The sequence below is a fragment of the Balaenoptera acutorostrata genome, chromosome 5, assembly GCF_949987535.1.
Source record: "Balaenoptera acutorostrata chromosome 5, mBalAcu1.1, whole genome shotgun sequence".
NCBI classification, from domain to species: domain Eukaryota; kingdom Metazoa; phylum Chordata; class Mammalia; order Artiodactyla; family Balaenopteridae; genus Balaenoptera; species Balaenoptera acutorostrata.
In genome coordinates this window covers 7326118-7339969 of record NC_080068.1, presented here as the reverse complement: position 1 = coordinate 7339969, position 13852 = coordinate 7326118, and the positions used below count along the sequence as shown (strand labels likewise).

Sequence of the window (13852 nt, the reverse complement as noted above, 5' to 3'; positions counted from 1 at the left end):
GCCACTGAAGAACTGAGGCCCTTGGTCCAACAGTCCACGGGGAGCTGAATCCCACCAAGAAAGACGTGAGTGAGCTGGGAAACGGATCATCCACAGCTGTGCCCTGAGATGAAACCACAGCTTCAGGTTATACCTTGACCGAAACTGGTGAGAAACCTTGATGGAGAGGATCCAGGTAAGGATCCTGATCTGTGACCCAGGAAAAGTATGAGATAATAAATTCTGTTGTTTTAAGTTGATAAATTGTGGGATAGCATGTTAAAGAGATAACTAATGCAAGACCAAAAAATAAAGCGGGACTTCCCTGGTGGTGCAGTGGTTGAGAATCCGCCTGCCAATGCAGGAGACACGGGTTCGAGCCCTGGTCCGGGAAGATCCCACATGCCGCGGAGCAGCTGAGCCCGTGAGCCACAGCTACTGAGCCCGCGTGCCACAACTACTGAAGCCTGCACGCCTGGAGCCCGTGCTCCGCAATGGGAGAGGCCATGGCAATGAGAAGCCCACGCAAGGGAGAGTAGCCCCCACTCGCCACAACTAGAGAAAGCCTGCGCACAGCAACAAAGACCCAACGCAGCCAAAAATAAATAAATAAAATGAATAAATTTATAAAAAATAAATAAATAAAGCAAAGATCTCTTTGAAAAGATATCTTTATTCCATATATTCCAACAAATAAAATGCTTAAAAAAATGAAACAAGGTCACAAAAATCTCAAGAAAAAAAGATGGTTTCTGAAGCTGTAAAACTTAAGTTACAGAGCTGTGTATCGTTTCAGCAGTATGTCCAAGTCTATAAAAAATTTCCTTTAAAGATTTAAAAACTTTCTTTAGAACAAGAAATACTGGTACTGTTGGAGTATAAAAATGTCTGCACAGCTTTAGAAGATCTCAGTTAAAGAACCTCCAAGACTTACTACAAAGAATATACAAAAAAACTGAACTTATATTCTGACTCAACTGTAGACTATGATTTCTTATAATAAGTTATTCATGAAAAGGTTGCCTCAAGGCAGGTTATAAATATATAATAAGGCACAGAAACATGTATCATAAAATATTAAATTTCAAAACAATTTTATGTTTCAATATATTACTTTTTTTAAAAAAAACCAACAAAATACTTCAACAGGGGAAAAGTGAAGTAAAACCCTATCAATGAAAATTAATCTATCAATTACGGTCTACTCAAGCTAAACATCTCTTAATTAAAAAGCAATTAATCTCCATAAATCAGGGATTGTCCAAATTTATTTTGTAAAACATCTGACAATTCATAAGAAAGTATAGAATGTAAACGTATAACAAAACTGGGGGGAGAGGGATTTAAGGTGTATTTTCAATTAAAACTTAGTATTTTATGTTTCAAAAAGCACCAAATTAAACTCTCAAAGATACAACAAAAATACATTTTTTTCATATGCATCACAGAATACTCTGAATAACAGCAACTTTCGAAAGTTTCTGGCACCACAGAAATATTCCGGTTAAGAAAACTGATATTAAAAGTCTCTTACACACAATCTTTAATGATTACTTCAGAAAATTCATTATAAACTAATTTTTGGATTCATACTTCAGAGTAACAAAGAAAACACACAAGTAGTTTATTCAAACAACACAACAACAAAGAGAGGTATTTCAGGAGCAATATGCTTTAAATACTCCTGTTAAAATCACAAATAACAAAATGGAACTTTTCCTAAAAGACTATCAAAGCCATGAGAGAATCTAGGCTCAATTAGAAACAAAAGTGTCACTTAGACTGCCCAGTTCAACTAGAAACCTAGACGAATGATCATTTCACCAAACACACTTAAGGTACACAAAGATATATGAATACTTTTTAAAAAAAAAATGTAGACGAGTAAAGCCATGCCTACAACTGAGAAGGCTTACAGTATATAATACCTTAAACTCCAAATACCCTAAAGCACAAAATAAATTCTAGAACATGATATACTAAGTCACTTAACATCGAAGACATAACAGGAATATAATGAACTAATTAACAGCATCTGCCCCATTTTTTTGCAGGCACTCTACCCTGAAGAACCCTAGGGCATTTCCCTTGCTTAACACGTAAATTTGATGCCAACGACAAATGTCAACGACAAATACCTAGTTAGAGCATCCAGAAAGGAACTTAACGGTTCTCCACATAAGCCTTGCTAAACCCCATTCAATTTTCAAGGACCATTTCCAGTTCACATATTTGAGAAGATATCCACAAATATGTAACCATTTCACATCTCAGTATCCCTTCTCTCTGGGTAGCATTTCTCCCGTAGCACTTAACATACTGCACTGACCAGTCATTTAATTCCACACGTGTGCTTATCTCCTACATTGCAGCTCCCTGAAGACTACAAACATGTTCTACTGGGTTGAAAATAATAGTTGGAAAGAAAGAAAAGAAAGTGGGATGTTGACCCAAGTGAATATTTTACTGTATACTATACACTGAGTTACTGTGTATACTGTATACTGTACATTGAGCTACTATCAGTAAAAAATATTTTAAAAAGTTCTTTAAAATAGTGTGAAATACCTCATATAAAAATAATTTTTAAAGGCTCATAAACAATACTCTCAACATTAAAAAAATATCTTAATAATTCTCTAATGCCGACTTGACCTTTCATGCAAAAATCTAACACCAGGCTCAACTTTATGTTATTCCTGACTTACCCATGGATATCTAGTCAGAATTAACCATTTCTCCCATTCTTCTGCTACCACTCTTTACACCTCTACCTTATACTAACGTTCACTGACCAAAAAAACCAAAAACAACCCACAAACTTACTGAGCACATACTACCATATACTAAAGTAGGCACTGAGGTTCCAGGATTAAAAACAGACATGGACTTGCTTACAGTCTACTTATATCCTAACTACATAATCTACAATCTAGTTATCTCATGAATAACTATGTAATTTAATAAGTGCTGGCCAGAAAACGGCCACCATATAATAGGTGTACCTAACTTTGGGAAATCAGGAAGAGACTCCCCGAGGAACCGACTTGAGACCTACTTGGTTTTTTAAGGATAATGCGAGCCGCTGGATAAAGAACAGTTTGGACGGAGATACAGTAAGAAGAAACAAGACTACTGAAGTATCGAGGTCATTAAGAAAAAAATGACAGTTGAGTGTCACAGCCGGGGCAACAGTGAAGATGGAGAGAAATGGCAAGGTATGAAATGCATTTTGAAGACAGAATGACAGGACTGACTATGGACGGTGAGGGAAAGGGAGGGGTCCAGTATGACTCCCACGTTTGCAACAAAGCAACCAAGTGGTCAGAACTCCCACTGACTAAGACAGGAATTGGCACATGGAGACAGGGGGCATCAAGAACCCACTTTCAGACACTGGTTTAGGATGCCCTGGAGACTGCTAAGTAGAGATGTAAACTAAGTAAATAAAGTTATGAGTCTGGCACCTAGAAAAAAGGTCTGGGCTGAAGATACAAATTTGGGATAACTTGGGGTTACAGGAGGTACTTTAAAGCCACAGAGATGAGTCTCTTCAGTAGAATAAGAAAAGGGGCTAGGGCTAAGCTCAGATGAACAGAAATTTAATAAGCACCTACAATGTAACAGGCACCATTATGAAATCAATGAGAAAAAGATCAGTAACTTAAAATAAAAACAGGTCACAAGAAAGAGTATAGATAAATGCCTTTTAAGTTTTGAAAAGATGTGTGCTCTACCTTAAAAGAAATGTAAATTAAAACTTCAATAAGCTATAATTTTTAATGTATAAAAAAGATTTTAAAAAATTATTTATTCACACTGCATTAGTGACACTGTGGGTGAGTTAGTAGTCTCACTAATAAGTGGGAAGTAAATTGGTACAATCTTCTGGAAGGCGATTTGATACTTCTTATCAAAATAAAAACTGTACATCTTTTGGGCTTCCCTGGTGGCGCAGTGGTTGGGGATCTGCCTGCTAATGCAGGGAACACGGGTTCGAGCCCTGGTCTGGGAAGATCCCACATGCCACGGAGCGGCTGGGCCCGTGAGCCACAATTGCTGAGCCTGCGCGTCTGGAGCCTGTGCCCCGCGACGGGAGGGGCCGCGATAGAGAAAGGCCCGCGCACCGCGATGAAGAGCGGTCCCCGCACCGCGATGAAGAGTGGCCCCCGCTTGCCGCAACTGGAGAAAGCCCTCGCACGAACCGAAGACCCAACACAGCCAAAAATAGATAAATAAATAAATAAATAAATAAATAAATAAATAAAAAAGGAAAAAAAAAATCCTTTAAAAAAAAAAACTGTACATCTTTTGATCAAGGAATCCTACTTCTTTTAATTCAGTCTACAGACATATTTACATATGTACAAAACAAATAAGAATAATCAACGCAGCAGTGTTTGCAGTAGCAAAAGAATGTAAACAGCTTAAGTGTCCATCAGAGACCTGGTAAATAAATTACAGTAAAAGCAAACAACAGGATGTCAGCTGTTAAAAAAGCAAGAGGTAGATCTATGTGTACTCACATAGACTGACGTCTAAGATCAGGTACAAGAAAAAAAGCAAGGGGCGTAGGATTGTGTCTAGCATACTGTTTCTATGTATGGGAGGGAGGTCAGGGGACATATATACTGGCACATTCATATGAAATATCTGAATGGTTACCTAAGAAACTGTGTTCTAACAGCGGTTGTTTCTCAACTGAGCTAGGGAATTAGGTAACACAGTTGGAGGCACACCTACTTTTTGTTGTAGGTAGAATAATGCCCTCCCTCCCAAAGATGTCCATGCCCAAATTCCCCCACACCCATGAAATGTGTTACCACACATGGCAAAAAGGACTGTACAGACGCCATCAAAGATCCTGAGATGGGGAGATTATCCTGGATTATCCACATGCGCCCAAAATAATTGCAAGGGTCTTTATAAGAGGGAGGCAGAAGGATCACTGTCAAGAGAAAGAGATCTGCCTTCTCTTCAGGCAGATTTGAAGATGTTACACTGATGGCTTTGAAGAGAAGGAAGGGGCCAAGAGCCAAGGAATGCAGGCAACCTCTAGAAACTGGAAAAAGGGAAGACATTCTCCACTAGAGCATCTTGAAGGAAGACAGCCCCAGCTACACCTTGATTTTAGCTCAGTAAGACTCATTTTTGGACTTCTGATCTCCAGGAATATAAGAGAATGAATCTGTGTTGTTTCAAGCCATTAAATTTGTATTAACTTTTCACAGTAGTAAAAGGAAATTAACACACATTTCACAGACAACCACATTTTACTGTGTTTTTTTTCTTTAAACCACGTACATGTAACATTATTCCAAAAGTTGGTATACTAGGTAGATTTTCATTAATGTTTTTCTTTAGTTTTACTAACTCTCAGAAGCCAGTTTTTACTAGCAGGCAATCGCTTTAATACTTACTGCGCTTATAGGCATAAGAAGAGAAACATAGACAAATAAAACAGAATCGAGAATCCAGACAAGGGAGCCAAGAATATTCAATAAGGAAAGGACAGTCTCTTCAATAAATGGTGCTGGGAAACTGGACATTCACATGTAAAAGGATGAAAACTGGTCCCCTATCTTACACCACTCACAAAATTTAACTAAAGATGGATTAAAGATTTAAATGTAAGGCCTAAGTCGTAAAACTCTTAGTAGAAAACATAGGGAAGGGCTTCCCTGGTGGCGCAGTGGTTGAGAATCTGCCTGCCAATGCAGGGGACACGGGTTCGAGCCCTGGTCTGGGAAGATCCCACATGCCGCGGAGCGACTGGGCCCGTGAGCCACAGCTACTGAGCCTGCGCGTCTGGAGCCTGTGCTCCGCGACAAGAGAGGCCGTGATAGTGAGAGGCCCGCGCACCGCGATGTAGAGTGGCCCCCGCTTGCCGCAACTAGAGAAAGCCCTCGCACAGAAACGAAGACCCAACACAACCAAAAAAAAAAAAAATTAATTAATTAATTTAAAAAAAGAAACAAGAATAGTTCTTTAAAAAAAAAAAAGAAAGAAAACATAGGGAAAAAGGTTCCTTGACATTGACCTTGGTAAGGACTGTTTGGATATGACACCAAAAGCACAAAGCAACAAAAGCAAAAATAAGCAAGTGGGACTACATTAAACGAAAAAGCTTCTGCACAGGAAAAGAAATGATCAACAAAATAAAAAGGAACCTAGAGTTGGGAGAAAATATTTGCAAAATCACTCATCCAATTCATTAACAAAAAAAAAAATCTAAAAATTGGACAAAGGATGTGAATAGATACTTTTCCAAAGAAGATATACAAACAACCATCAGGTACTACTACTATTACTAAGGTTAATTACAATAACATTCACTAAGTACTAGACACTGGGCTAAGTGGTTTACATTTAATTTTCACACTTCTATAAAGTAGGCACTATGATTACTCCAACTTAACAGAACAACTGAGTCTTAGAGGGGTTAAGTAACTTCACGAAGACCATAATTTAGCAAAGACAGGTGGCAAACTCATCCTCCAGGACTCCACTGTCCACATTCTGAGCTGCATGAAAGAAGTATAGAGCAAGTAATAGAGAAGTCTAGATGGAAAACCTCCAGTTCCAAGCTGAGTTTAAATTCAAGAGAGGATGCAGCAGAGCCACACTGGCTGATGCACCAGAAAAATGACAGAGCAGGAAACGTGTCAATGAGAACAGATTTATATGCTGCTTTCTTGACTCATGACAAGGCAATATACTCCTACTATACAGCCTGACAAAAGTGACGTTCTGATAGTAAAAAACACAACTACTGTCAAATACCAATCAACCCCCCAATCACTCACACACAATCCAACTACTAAGGTTTTAATGTTCCAAGCTGAAAAGGAAAGCCTAGAAAAGAAAATTATAAAGAGCTGGCCACCGCACACACTGATAAATAAAAAGACTGAATTTACACAAACGTATATAATCTAAAGCAAAAAGACTGTAGGCAGACATGAAAAATAAGAATACAATGAAAAGGAAAAAGAGAAAATGGAAAGTGACAGAGAAAGGGGACTAATGGCACTGAGACCAGAGTATCATAACTTTTTACCAGATTATAAACTTTTTTATGCTGTTGTTTCCGTTAGAAACTAACTGAAAAGTGACTACTTACAAAACATGTTCCTATTCAAGAATTATTCTCAAGAACAGAAAAAAAAGGAAAAAAATAGCAGTTTTGCAATATAAACACAAGTGGTAAATGTAAAAGCAAGCAAGCATAATTTAGACACTGTTTACCTGTGAGTGGCTCCTGGAGATATAAGTTCAAGAACGAGAACACAGAAGGGTTCTTAAAGTGAATAACGGATAAACGAGAGTTCCTTATAGTTTATACTTAAACGTGCTACATAAGCGCTCTTTTGCATCCACTGCATTTTTAATAAAAACAAAGTGTCAGTGCGGAGGAGGGGAAGAGCGGCGTGGAGGCAGGGTCCGGGGCGGGAGTAAGGCACTGGGGGGTGCAGAGCGGCCGCGAGTACCGGCGACTACGCCGTCCCCGCCGCGCCCCGTCCGCCCCCCGCTCCTACACCGCTGAGGAGCGAGTACACGGAGACCCGCGGATTTCCCGCGGGCTGTGGGCAGCGGCGGGGGCCCTACGAGCCCTGCAGGACCCGGCCCAGGACCCGGCCCGGAACCCGTGCCCGCACCGCAGCCCGCGCACCGCCCCCCGTTCTCCCTCCGCACCCCGCTCCCAGCGGCCCGACGCCGGCCCGCCCTCCCCGCCGCCGACCGGAGCCTTCCAGGAACGGGTGGGACCCACCATGGCGACGTTCTGGCGGCCTGGGACCTCCGGACCTCCGAGTCCACACCGCGGGACCTCAGGCTTGGCGGCGGCAGCAGCTCACGAGGCGACGCCGGCCAAACCCACGAGGAGCGGAAGAAGCCGGGCGCACCTGACCGGAAGGGGGAGGGACGAGTGTTCTTCCCCAAAACGTCCCCGGAAACAAGACCTCACCTTTGTGGGCCGCGGCGGACTCTCACGCCCCAGCGGCGTAGACAGGCTCCCCGCGTGCTCGCCGGGCGCCGTGGGCGGGGTGGCGGAGCTCGGGGCCGAGGGTGAACGAGGCGGCGCGGGCGTGAGGCCGCGACCTGGGCCCGGCCCCGCGGGATCTCGGGCGTCTGCCCGGCGCGCAGCTCCCGGGCCGCACAGCCCCTTCGGACGTGGCGGCTCCGGGCTCCGGCCTCGGCGCACGCCGCCCGCTGCCGGTGGCGCCCAGGGCCGCCGCGTCCCCCGGGCGCAGGCCTGTCCTCCGCGCCTCCGGGCTGCCGGAGCGAAGTTCCCCGAGGCTGTTTCCTCACCCGTGAAGGCCCCCTCTGCCCACTCGAGGCTCCTTCCCACCCGGTTTTTCTGTGTTCTTCTCACGATGTGTGAGTCTTCGTTCCATCTGTACTTGGGAGGATTCCGTGGACAATATATTCGTTCAGCAGACACTGAATGATCTCCTACTGTGTGCCAGGCCTTGGGAATCCGCCGACGATATTCCTGCCCTAGCTCAGCTCATATTCCAAGGCGACATGTGAAAAAAACACCTAATTAATATTGTTTCCAGTATCCTACTGTTCTGAAAAACATAAAGCTGGCAGGGTAGGCAGGAAAACTGTTTCACACGTGCTGGTCTCTGAATCCGCTTTTGAAAGTTAAGAGTTGAGCAGAGACCTACATTAAAGGCAAAAAATTGAAGGAAAGGTAAGGCAGACTTCATTCAAGGGGTTCCTCCTAAGTCTGTATAAGGATCACCGCAGTGGGGGGAGATACGGGCTCCCCTCGGAATATACGGGGACAGGAGGGAACTGATAGCCCAGGAGCAGGGTGGCGGGTAGTGCATGGAAAATTACTAAGAGGAAACATTAGGGGTAACGGGGCATTCTGGCTACACCAACCTAACAGGACTCTCGAAATAGGCAGGCTGGTGTGATCAGACATCACCTGGAAGATGGTGAATGATCCGGAATCTGATGAGTTACAGACATGGAGGCTGACCAGATGTGGAAGATGGGGGACTCTGGCTAAACCGACTTCCCTGCTAAAATGGAACAATCAGATACGAACAGGAAATCCGAAATTCCAGGCCTAGTTGAAAAAAGATTTCAGAGGAGCCTGAGTAGAGTCTGGTCAAGGAGAGAATCTTGTCACCTGAATGAAAGGAGAAAACCAGGCATGACAAGGAGCTACAGGTAGGGTGAAGTGGGGTATATGTGTGCAGGTACATGAATTTAATCAACGAATATAGCCACTGAAAACTAGATTAAATTGTAAACAAGAATGGGTGACCACAAGATCCCTGAATCTAGGGGCAAGGCTTTTAAGTGTGTGAAAGCGCATTCCGTGTCAATCTACACAATGAAGGGCACCCTTGTAGCATCTACTCTGGAGGCACTACTCTACTGAGAACTCCGGTTAATCCATAACCTTTGCACCCTACTTCTATACGATAACCGTTTCCTGTGATGCCAACTTACACCCACTCTACCCAGTTTCCGAAATCCGGCCCAGTGCAAGTCACCATCCTGAGTTCTATGTTAGTGCAAATCCAGTAAGCATTAAATTCTTGTTCTGGCTATTTCAGCTGTTACTGATTGCTCTACCGATCACAGAATTCCCTACCTGCTCCTACCCCATTCTTAATTTCAAATTGCCAACGATCCAACAAACCATGTATCTTCAATTTTTTTTCATTTTAATTTGGGTTTGAAAATAAAAGATTTTGTATTTTCCCCATTCAGATTCAACCCCTAAATAATATTGATTATGGGCAAGGCACCATGTTCAAAATACACTGTAGCAAATGCAAGAATGAGTTACACAGAGTACAGTAATGCACTATATATAAAGTACAGTAGTGAAGACTAATATTTGGTCATAATTTAGTGTGTACATGCACCACATTGAAAAGCAGAATGAAGCCTTCTACTTCTCCCCCCCCCCCAATATCACACCCCTGCACCCTGCCACCCAGTAGAGAGTTGGGAGATATCTTTAGAGATGTTTCCCTGTGCTTTCACAAATGTACTAAGGCATGTGTGTGTGTGTGTATGTGTGTGTGCATGTGTAGGGGTAAAGTATTGATTAACATTAGATACTGATAACAATAATACAGGAATACTTTCTAGGGTAACCACTAAAAGAACAGAAAACAGGGTATATGACTTTGAATAGGATATAAACAAGTAGAGAAAATGAAATGATAAAAAAAATTCAGATAATTCAAAGCAATGAAATTTAAAAAAAAAGAAACATACTACTGTAGGGAAAATTTTTTAAATGTGGTAGATTTAAATCCATATAACAATAATTATGGACTAACTGCCTGCAATTTAAAAAATGAATATTTTACATTGGATTTAAAACATACAACTGTGTTCTGTTTATTGAGACACATCTGAAACATAAGGAAACAGGAAAATTAAAAGTCAAAGATGGAAAGAGGTATACTAAACAAATACTAACCAAAAGTATAGATATATTAATGTTATAGAAGATAGACTAAGTCAAAAAGTATTATGGTAGTTAGAAGAGGTCACTTCATAAAGATAAAAAGGTTCCATTTTCGGGCTTCCCTGGTGGCGCAGTGGTTGAGAATCTGCCTGCCAATGCAGGGGACACGGGTTCGAGCCCTGGTCTGGGAGGATCCCACATGCCGCGGAGCGACTAGGCCCGTGAGCCACAACTACTGAGCCTGCGCGTCTGGAGCCTGTGCCCCGCGACGGGAGGGGCCGCGATAGTGAGAGGCCCGCGCACCGCGATGAAGAGTGGCCCTTGCTCGCCGCAACTAGAGAAAGCCCTCGCACAGAAACGAAGACCCAACACAGCCAAAAAAAAATAAATTAATTAATTAATCAAAAAAAAAAAAGGTTCCATTTTAAATTTATAAACTTATATTCACCTAGTAATATAGCCCCAAGTATATAGTGGAAAAACTGATAAAATTTCAAGTAATGGTAGAAAATAAACAGCCTTGGAGGAAAATTACCTTTTTCAGTAATTAATAGAACAAGCTGATGAAATATTTACAATGATTTGGAAGACTAGACCACCAACACAATTTGACCTAATGGGTCTCATAGAATGCTGCTTCCAGTGCTTGCAAGAATACTTGTGTTTTCCAACATATATAGAGTAGTTATCAAAAATGATCATAGTTTGGGCCAGAAAGCAAATCCAAACAAATTTGAAAGGCCTGAAATCCTACAGAATGTGTTCTCTAACCACTGTGCAGTTAGATTAGAAATCAACAAGAAGAAGATAGCTGGACAATTCCCATATAATTAGAAATTAAGAATTACACTTTCAAATAAGTCGTGAGTTAAAGATGAAATCATATGGAAACTGGAAAATATTTGGGGCTGAAATGATAACAAAAATACTACATATCCAGATTTGTGAGATACATCCGAAGCAGCAATTAGGTCCTTTAGTGTATGTATTAGCACCTCAATATAAATGTTAGGAAAGAGGAACAGCTGAATATTAATGAGCTAATCCACACCAAGAGGCCAGGAAAGGAATAATAAGGGAAATTCAGAACATAAGGTGGAAGAGAGTGAAGACCAGAAATTATTGAAATTGCAAAAATAGACATAATTGAGAACAGGAAAGTAAAAATTTGGTTCCTTTTAAAGAATGATAAAATTGATACATTCCTGCAGGACCACTCAAAAAATTTAGAGTAGACCCAATTAACCAATACTGGAATTGAAACAGGTGATATCACTTCAGATGATGCAAGCATAAGAGGATATTATGACCAAATAAATTTAAATAAAATAGCCAAATTCTTAAAAAAATATAACCTATAAAACTGACAGAGGAATAGAAAACTTGAATATTTCCATCATCATCTCTAAAAATGCTACACAAATATCTTCCCACGTTAAAATTACAAACAGATTTTTTTAGATTTTATAAATACATGTAGATAGGAATAGAACACTACTCTTTAATATGATAAAAATGTGGGGCCTCCCTGGTGGCGCAGTGGTTGAGAATCTGCCTGCTAATGCAGGGGACACGGGTTCGAGCCCTGGTCTGGGAAGATCCCACATGCCGCGGCGCAACTGGGCCCGTGAGCCACAGCTACTGAGCCTGCGCGTCTGGAGCCTGTGCTCCCCAACAAGAGAGGCCGCGATAGTGAGAGGCCCGCGCACCGCGATGAAGAGTGGCCCCCACTTGCCACAACTAGGGGAAGCCCTCGCACAGAAACGAAGATCCAACACAGCCAAAAATAAATAAATAAATAAATTTAAAATTACCTTTCAAAAAAAAAAAAATGTGGATCGGTACTAGTGATAGTAGATATCATTGTCTTATTCCTGACCTCAAAGAGCAAGCTTCTGTTTGTTTATCCACTTTGGGAAACCACTCTGGCATTATCTGAAAAGTTGAAATGTGTACATCCTCTAATCCAGCAGTGGCATTCCCGGACACATACCCTAGGAACTCTAGCCCATGTCTCTCAGGATACATACATGAAAACATTCCTAACAGTACTGTTTGTAATAGCCCAAACTAGAGAAAATCTAACTGTTCATCAACAAAAATAGAAAAATAAGTGTGATAAATTCTATACAGCAATGAAATTAACAAACTACAGTGATGGTAAACATTGATTTTTAATCATAATATAAAAGAAGTAATAGACAAAAGGATGCATACAGTTCATTTGTAAACATAAGTTCATTTGTAAAGTTCATTTATAATGTTCAAAAACAGGCAAAATGAGCTACATTTTCTAGATATACTTTCTTAAGTGGCCAGCGATATTCTTAACCTGAGTAGTGGTTACCTTGCTGTTTACTTTATAATTTTTCTTCATGTGTCACACTTATGGTTTATGCACTATGTTTGTAGGCTATACTTCACAGGAAGAAGTGTTAAAAAAAACTTAGCGCAAATGTATTATTCCATTGTCTTTTGCATCCAGTTTTACTGTTGAGAAGTCTCACTTTGGGCTAATTTTTGTTCCTTTGAGGGTGGTTTACTTTTTGTGTGGAATCTTTTCATAATTTCTCTTGCCTTTGCTCTTCTACAGTTTTACTATAGCGTGTCTAGGTATTGGTATTTCCTTATGTGTCCTGATACTCACGGCCTCTCAATTCCTTTTGGGAATTTGTATTATCTGGATATTGATCATTCTGTTCTCCCAATCTTTCAGCCTTTCTCCTGTATTTTCTGTCTCTTTATTTCTGCTGCCCCTTGGATTACTCCTAATTTCATCTCCCAGTTTACCCTTTTATTCTTTGATGTAATCATCCTGCTAGATATTCCATCTTATGTCTTCATTTTAACTACCTTACTTTTAACAGATATGTATCATATATCACTTGTTTTCTGGAAGAGTTTATCACTTTGCTTTATTACCATATTCTTCTTCAACTCTTGAACATGTTCTGTACTAATTTTAAATTATTGGTTCATCTGTTCCAATAACTCTGCTTAAGGTGGCATGTGTTGTTCAATTTCATTATTATTTATTTATTTTTAATTTATGGCTGTGTTGGGTCTTCGTTTCTGCACGAGGGCTTTCTCTAGTTGTGGCAAGCGGGGGCCACTCTTCATCGCGGTGCGCGGACCTCTCATTATCGCGGCCTCTCTTGTTGCGAAGCACAGGCTCCAGATGCGCAGGCTCAGTAATTGTGGCTCACGGGCCTAGTTGCTCCACGGCACGTGGGATCTTCCCAGACCAGGGCTCGAACCCGTGTCCCCTGCATTGGCAGGCAGATTCTCAACCACTGCGCCACCAGGGAAGCCCCAATTTCATTTATTTTTAACTTTCTGTTCGAGGAGTCGTACTCCTCAGGTGTGTATTCTCCTTGAACCTGTAGCATCACATTTCACTGAGAGAGTCAGCTCTCTTGTCCTGTA

General features: G+C 41.4%; 1 protein-coding gene across 2 annotated transcripts in view; it reads right to left on the bottom strand.

Annotated features, from left to right (window-relative positions):
* Nucleotides 1-7897, bottom strand: part of TMA16 (translation machinery associated 16 homolog) — a 36375-nt gene extending 28478 nt beyond the window's left edge. Inside the window, exon 1 of one of the 2 annotated variants that reach the window (XM_057546294.1) lies at nucleotides 7751-7897. In XM_057546294.1, the coding sequence (XP_057402277.1) occupies nucleotides 7751-7753 (3 nt within the window). In that variant the 5' untranslated portion in view covers nucleotides 7754-7897. The remainder of the gene's footprint in view (nucleotides 1-7750) is intronic. The other variant, XM_057546295.1, reaches the window with a different exon arrangement.
* Nucleotides 7898-13852: the final 5955 nt, after the last annotated feature.